At 43.3% G+C, this 8113-nt stretch overlaps 1 protein-coding gene across 1 annotated transcript in view; it reads left to right on the forward strand.

The window, feature by feature from the left end:
* LOC104494977 (dedicator of cytokinesis protein 1) overlaps positions 1-8113 on the forward strand; it is a gene marked incomplete at both ends in the record, with an annotated part of 118316 nt that overhangs the window by 102552 nt on the left and 7651 nt on the right. The window contains 2 exons of the mRNA XM_010137886.1: positions 1449-1594; positions 6012-6210. Coding sequence (XP_010136188.1) covers positions 1449-1594; positions 6012-6210 — 345 coding nt within the window. The remainder of the gene's footprint in view (positions 1-1448; positions 1595-6011; positions 6211-8113) is intronic.

Genomic DNA, 8113 nt, shown 5'->3' on the forward strand with positions numbered 1-8113 from the left:
ACCGCCCCGACTCTCCCAGCCTGGCCTCACAGGGGAGATGCTCCAGCCCCCTGATCATTTCAGTTTGTTTCCAAATTCTCTGTGGGAAATCTCACAGAGGTTTATTTATTCTGAAGAGTGGATGATGTGGGACATGGTGAGGGAGAGAGCTGCAGTGTTCTCAGTGAGATGCAGAGCATCTCGATGGAGGAGGCAGCAAGAAAGATGCTGCAGCAGGTGGGGCAGCAAAAACCTACCAAGTGACGTTGTTCTCCAAGTGCCCAAAAACTCGGCGGAATAGTACAAGCCAGGGAAGTATCATGACAGGCCTTTGTTCAGAGATTAATTTTCACTTTTGTCTGCAGCAATGACATTTTTTTTAATGGGAACACTGAGATCTCACGTGGAACGTGCCAGCCTTGATGGTGTCCTTCTGAGTGGCGTTCCATTTGTAGTCCCACCGTGCTAATATATTTGAGGAAAAGTTCAAATAGTAATTTATTCCCAAGGAGAACAGCAATAATTGACATTAATGATGCTTGCGTGTCAGTCACTTCAATAATACACATTTACATCATCGGGAAGATGACTGGGAAGTCACAGGCAGGATGCGTTATCTTCCTAATTTCGCTCTACCCACCAGTAAGAATTGTCAGAATTGATGGAGTTTTATCGCTTCTGTCTGCTTTGTACAAGGCCAATTTACCAGTGGTTGACAGGGTGGAAAATATACCTGTAATTAAACAGTGTGAGATTCTTACTTGTTGACTGAAAGAGTTCAATTATTTTATGCATATATCAGTTATTAATGACTAGCAAAGCTTGGATAAATATTCAGAACGCTGAAATTGTCTGAAACAAAAAAAAAAACCCTTTCATATATTTTCTTCTTAACCTAGATGTCACTGTGTAAATTGGCTCTCTTGACATAAAAAGTTCCTCTTAGTGATTTTTTTTATTTTATTTTTCTTTTCAAAACTCCGTTTCATTTAAATATACTGACAGGGCAGTTACTTCAATTGAAGAAATGGATTAAAAAAAAAATTACTTGTGGAAAGCTCCTTTTTTAAAGCCCACATGTAAAAAGGCATGTACATACCACTGAAACAAATGAATTATTGGGATATGTTTAAAATAATACATTTCATATGAGGACCTAAATATTTCTTCGTCATCCTTTAAATGTATTTCCTTTAGAATTTGGCTTTTTGTTGTTAAATACAATGTATACTTAAATAATATAAGAAAAACCATCGAACTGTTCCAGATTACTTTTGGTAACCGGATCACAGAATCACAGAATGGTTTGGGTTGGAAGGGGCTTTACAGATGATGTTGTTCCAACCCCCTGCCATGGGCAGGGACACCTTCCACTAGAGCAGGGTGCTCCGAGCCCCGTCCAGCCTGGCCCTGACAGATGTCAGCTATACTGTGATGTAAGAGTAAGATCTTTCATCGCTTTATTGCAGCCTTCAAGTCTGGATGATAGACGAGGCAGTCGGCCACGGTCTATGGTGAGATCCTTCACGATGCCGTCATCTTCAAGACCCCTCTCTGTTGCATCAGTGTCTTCCATCTCCTCTGACAGCACACCTTCTCGTCCTGGCTCGGATGGGTGCGTAAGGAATAGCCCCCCAGGGTGTGTCTCCATAAAGCATGATTTGGTGTGCACATCTCTAGGCTTTGGGGACTGTCACCACCCTGCTCCAGCAATCAGTGCTGTCACGGTGTTATGCCTTCCAGTCCTACTGACTCCTCCCGTGTGACAGCATGAGCATTTGTTTGCTCTCAGAAGGAACTGTGGGGCTTTTTGGTTGGAGCTTTTCCCAGTGTATTTTATTCCAGATTTGGCTCATCATAACACCCCACAAATATTAAAGTGACACAGCGGTGTGAGTAACTAGTGTGGGGTGGGGATGGCGCTTTTAAGTGACAACCTGATACTGGCTAAAAACCCCAACCTGTAGAGACGTTTATCTCAAGGTATGTTCCTTGTCCTTTTTTCTAACCAAGATAAATATAATATCTTTCTTGTCCTCTTTAAAATAATAGTTAAACAAAACCCTCTAAGCTTGCAAAGCAAAACCCCCAGGAGATAAATTAACCCCTTGTAAAGAATCGCGAGGGTAGTGGTTCAGAGTGATCTTTTGCAGAGTTGGTGATGAGACGTGCATTCAGCTGGTCCTGCTGCAGTAAACAGGTGGAGTTTGGGAGGAGGAAGGGATTAGCATCTAACTGCTCAGTCATTGCTTCTCACTTTTGCTGCCAGAGGAAAAGCTGCTTATGGCAGGATTGTACTTCAAGACTTACCAAGATATTTCATGTGAGAACTGGGAATTCTGTTGATAAACCCCGTCTCACAGTCGCATCCCTCAAAAGAACAGAATAATCTGTTTTCTTTCTGGGATTTCCATGCAGCCTTAGAAGTCCCTTCTCCCTCCTCCTCCCCCAAGACATTCACATAATCCAGAAACTCAGTATTTGACCAAGGCGGCAGTTTAAAGCCCCCTGAAGGGCTGCTAACTTGCAGAGACGTGCTGGAAACATCCGTGCCTTTTGTCCACCCTCAGAGGGGGTTACCACCTGACTAGAGAGTAAAAGCATCAAGTAAAATTAAATACAGCATCTAAGGACCAACGTGGTACTTACCTTGATTACAAACAGTTTATTTACCCGTTGGGAATTGCTGCAAACAGCTCAAATCCGCTATCACTGCCTTACCCTCTAGAACCTGTATGCGGTGACTCACGTTGATGTAAATGTAGGGCAGAGGAGACAACAAAGAGTTTTGACTAATTCATCCACAAAAATTATTTTGGGGATAACTACCAGCCCCAGTTAGTGGGCAGCTGGATTTTATTTCAGAAGAAAAATACTGATTCCTTTCCCTGCCTGCCTCTACCTCTTTTTCTCTGCAAAATCACTAGGTGTATTTCTCTTTCTCATTGGATGCCATTTGCCTAATTTCACCTCTCCATCCCAGCTTTGCTGTAGTAGGTGCCACTTAGCAGTTTGGGACGTTCTGCTGAGTCTCCTCAGTATGTGTATTTAAAAAAAACCACAGCCTCACAAAGATCACAGTGCAGCTCAGCTCCTGCTCCGAGCCCAGGGCAGTACAGCTGCAATACACGTGAGGAGAATACAATGAACAACCACCATCACTTAGAAGACCTGGTAAAAATGCTCATTTGCTTGATCAAGTGGAGAAGGAGAAGAAAAATGATCAGTTGTAAACAACATAATAAAAGACGTCAACAATTCAAATGACTGTAAAAATCACATGGGTCGTTTGTCACTAACAATTTGGAGGTGCAGGGTCACCCATGCACCTACCGTAGTCAATCTGGTATATGGTCAGTTGTCCTCTCCTGCTTCCCGTGTCTCCCCTCTTCATGTCTTAATTCAGAGATTAGAGATGAAGCTAAGAAAAACAATTAATAATGAGCCAGACACACTGTCTTGCCTGGATCACCCCCCTTGTGTTTTATGCCATCTCCAGCTTCTCCCGCTTTGGGGCTTTTAAACAGTGAAAACTCAAAGCAGACATTGACATAGTACGTGTTTTACAGCTCCCAACTCTACGTATAAATAAAACTCTGACTTTAAAAAAGGACCTTGGGTTTATTCACTGCTTGAAATGGGCCTTAGAAGCACAAATCTGAGCACCGACAAGCCGTGGTTGGAAGCGGGGAAGTCCCAGTGTGCCAGTATGATTTGCCATCTGTTGGAAGACCGGCACCTCCAGTAGGAGTGTGACGTGCTAACCCATTTGATCACCGATACGCTGCATACAAATAATGAATAGTGCTAATAATAGTAATGCCTGGAAGGGAAGCAATTAATTGTTGTCTCAGGATTGGCACATCCGCTCAGAATTGCAGTCAGCCTGTGGAGCGGCTGTCACTGCCCTCCAGCCCGGCAGAGGCGGTTGAAGTACACAGTTCAGGTGGCTAAAACAGAATCACAATCATTTTGGTTGGAAATGACCTTTAAGCTCCCCAAGTCCCTCCGTTCCCCCAGCGCTGCCAGGTCCCCACTGACCCCTGTCCCTCAGCACCACCTCGACACGACACGGCTGGGAAACCCCTCCAGGGATGGGGACTCCACCACTGCCCTGGGCAGCCTGGGCCAGCCCTGGACAACCCCAACGGGGAAGAAATTGTTCTTCCTGTCCAACCTAAACCTCCCCTGGTGCAACTTGAGGCCACTTCCTCTTATCCTAAAAGCACAGGATGTTGGGAGAGCTGTCTTCTGCTGTGGGCTTTGTCACTGATGCCCGTTTTGGCTGCGGGCAAGTCCTTGCCCTCCCTTTTCCCTGTCCATAAGATGGGATGAAAGCAGGCTCCCACCCAGGTGATTTTGGCTTTGGTTATGAGCGTGACGGCTCAGGGGCCATTGTCACAGGTGCTGGTTTGGACGTCTTTCCATCAAATGATCTAACTTGGGCTGAAAACTGAAGGGCCTTTAGTGCTTCAAACAACAAAGCAGATAATTGTTCTGGATGTTGCTGGAGGTGATTAGGAGAATTTCACTGTTAATTGTCGGAAATAGGAATCCTCCAGTATTTCACAGCAAAGACTGTGGCCTCTACGTGTGTGCATCCCCATGGCTTGTAAATACTTTTCCAGTGTTAAAAAGTAAACTGGTTTGGTTTTGGTTTTGTAATGTGATGCTTTGAGACATCCTCTTAAAACCTGTCAGGGTAATTTTGCCTAGGGTATGATTTTAGAGTTTGTTTAGTTCATAATATAAAATAAATTCTAAAATACTTTGTCTAGCTAAGAATATTTTAGCTCATTAAAAGCAAAGTATCTCTTTTATTAAAACTAGTCATTAAAAAAGGTGAGATAAGACAGATTACTTCAAATGACTGAGTGCAAACGAGCTAAAAAGAGTTCCAGTCTTACTCAGGATAGTGCTTCCCCTACAAAATAAAAACTCCTTAAAATCTGAAATTTTCCTTTAGAAGTTCACTGAACCCTGAAAGACTTTTTTTCCTTCGTAGCAGAAAAAAAATTAGTGATGGACTGTAAAAGCTGCAGAGCTGATGGACGTAGTTCATCAGCCTTGCCTGCAGTCGCACACTTCAACCATTCCACGTGGGCAAACACACGTGCGTTTTGGAAGCGAACCTTGCCCTTCGTTATTATCCAACCGGTTTCTTCATTCTGGAGGTTATCTGTATTACCAGCCCCCCCCGCTGCCCCTCACCGGGGCACGCCGTAGGTGAGCAGAGCCGTGGATCTGTGCGTAGATGTGGGCGCGCTCCTGTGGATCTATATCCTCGTGCGTGCACAGGGTGCTCCTGTCTGCGGTTAAACCTCAAGCTGTTGTGCAGGGTATAGGTGTTTCCTCTGCATTAAGGGTGATGATGTTTGTGAAAAGGTACCGTAGTTTCGATGGGTTACAAGGATTAGAAGGTGTTTTATGTTGGGCATGTTCAACAGAAAATCACTACACCTCTGCAAAACGATTTATCAAATGTTATTCTGGGGAATAAATACATCCTCTTCTCCAGAAAAAAAATGAAAATATTTGGAGGAGGAGGAAACTGGGGATGTGGCTGTTTTTTAAAGAGATTCTGAAAGACATTGGTAGATGTGCAGACTGCCTCCAGGGTGCAGGGGAAGTTGGGGTGACGTTTCTTTTAACACAGTGACCTGCACTGGTGTCGTGCTGGTTCCCACTGGAGTCTCCAGGCTCGCCTGCCGTGGTGCCGCAGCCGATCCCGTGGCAGCGCGGAATGAGAACCTTGTTTTTATGTAAACCACCTACAGTGAAACTCAGCCGCTCCTGTAGCTGTAAACCAGTAAATTTACTACAGAGGGAAGAAATAGGCAGCACGGCTTCTTCAGCCGTAAATTCTACTCTAAGACAGTTATGATTGTTACGACCTTCTGCCCCCTCCTTTTCTCTCTAATGAGTTTGCCTGGATTAGCAAAGCATCATTAACTCAAGTTGGGAAATATGTAAATGAAAATTTGGTGGTTTGAAAATAGTATTTTATTGATCTAAGCGACAATTTTCTTTAGGTTTGTGCTGGAGCCCCTTCTGCCAAAAAAGATGCATTCCAGGTCTCAAGATAAATTGGACAAGGATGACCTAGATAAAGATAAGAAGGAAAAGAAGAAGGAGAAAAGGAACAGCAAGCATCAAGAGATATTTGATAAAGAATTTAAATCTACCGATATCTCTCTGCAGCAGTCTGAGGCAGTGATCCTTTCAGAAACGGTAACTTTATTAGCAAGTAATGCTTTATCTAGTTCTGAGCAGTGCTCGCTCTCCTTTGAAATAAAAATGTTGATTTTTACGATTTAGTTTATTTTTAGACCAAGAACAACTCTATGGGCATATTCTATAATGTTAATATATGTGATAAATAATCAAAAATACAGATTTTCTCTTTTAATAGTATCAAAAAATCATGGTTTCTTCTTTGAAAACCTAAACCAAAAGCTGTATTTGACTATTTGATAAAAGGAGAGGACAGGATATCCTAAGCCAAATAAATGCTGCAATTTCATCAGCCTTTTGAATTTACAGCTCCCAAGACATGGTGATGGGTTTTCTCATACTTCACTTGGCGACTGGAAGACAGTTTGGGGGGGGAATGCTACCAGGTCATTTCGCACATGGCAGTTGCGTGTTCTTGAAAGGCTATTTTGAGCAGAAAATCGTAAGCGGTTCCACTGGTGGCTGTGTGTAAGAATATTAACTACAGGCCATATCTCTCTTAAGCCCTCTCTTGCAGGCGTATATTTAATTCACTGGAACTGTCCTAAAGACTCCGGTAACTTGAGAAGATTTAGCTCTGAAATTGAAAGCGAGGCCGTTTTAAGCTGGAGCAGGGAGTGCATGAACTAGCTGTAACCTCCAAATCTCTGCCTGGACACCTGTTTTGAGGCCAATAGTTTGAGACTTGCCCTCCAGAAATGTAATGTTCTTTGAAAGATTTGCACAAGTACTTGGAGAGCCCACTTCTAACTCAGCAGAGCCTTTTGGTGGTGGAGGAGACGTTTACATTGGACTTACAAAACGATTTCCCTCTGACCTGCGATGACTGGGTCCTTGATGTCTTTCGGTTTGGTATTTGTAGTGGATTATTACTTAGATGTTCTGTGACTTAGATGTTCAGCCATAGACCTCTGTTTTCTGGATTTGCTCCTCCTTTTCCATCCAGAGGTGAGCTAATCTCTCAGATGCATCTTCTGACATCTTGGAAGATCAGAGTTGTTTTGTCTGACATGGCCATAAGCCAGTGTTAGCTCAGCAAAAAAACTCAGATAAAATCCTTTTCATGCTTCTCAGACTTTTTAGCGAACTCCTTTGAAGCCAGTGAGTTTTTCCATGGGCCTCAGTAAATTCTGGATCAGATTCCTCCCGCCAAAGCCAGGTGAGCATCATCAGAGTGTCTTCAGACTGAAAATACTTTTTACACAGATTTGCAGTTGTACTTAGACTAAGCCTGAACTGGGACTTGCATTCACATCTCCCAGATCCCCCAACGGACTAGCAGAGCTTCTGCAAGAAGAGCATTAGCCATAGGAAATTGTATTTCAGGGCAGCTCAGTCAGTTGGACTTGTGCAAATCCATGAGACCAGACTCCCGGAGACGTCCAAAGATGCTGGAGAGCTGGTTGATGTCACTGCAAGGTCACTGTCATCTCTGAGAGGTCTTGGATGTTGGAGAAGACTGCTTATGACTGGAAATAATGCAAATTCTGGCTGGAAAGGAGGACATGATAACCCTTCAAGGCTTATTCTCATTTGTCATCTGAAGAACAAAAATAAGCAAAGCCCAACATGGTTTGACTCAAGTTTCCCATTCTTCCCAGTCAAGAGCTTTCAGCACATGACTGGTATGAGTAATATTCCCCTGGTTATAGAGAGGGAGGGAAATTAACTGTCAGCATTAGTTACTTAGAGTTACTTCAAGCTTCTCAAAATCCACAGATCAATAGTATGAAAATGAGTTTACTGGTGAGAGAAAAAGTCTCCCTTTTCAGAGTCTGCAAACTACTTGACGAGCTCCAAAATGACCGTGTTAATTTTTAATGTTTGGTGTTAAGTGTGGTTCATTTTCTCTTGTAGGTGAAATAGAGGGAACACTTCTGAGATTAGTTGACAAGAGCGG

The sequence above is a fragment of the Buceros rhinoceros genome, unplaced genomic scaffold, assembly GCF_000710305.1.
Source record: "Buceros rhinoceros silvestris isolate BGI_N320 unplaced genomic scaffold, ASM71030v1 scaffold886, whole genome shotgun sequence".
Classification (NCBI taxonomy): Eukaryota; Metazoa; Chordata; class Aves; order Bucerotiformes; family Bucerotidae; genus Buceros; species Buceros rhinoceros.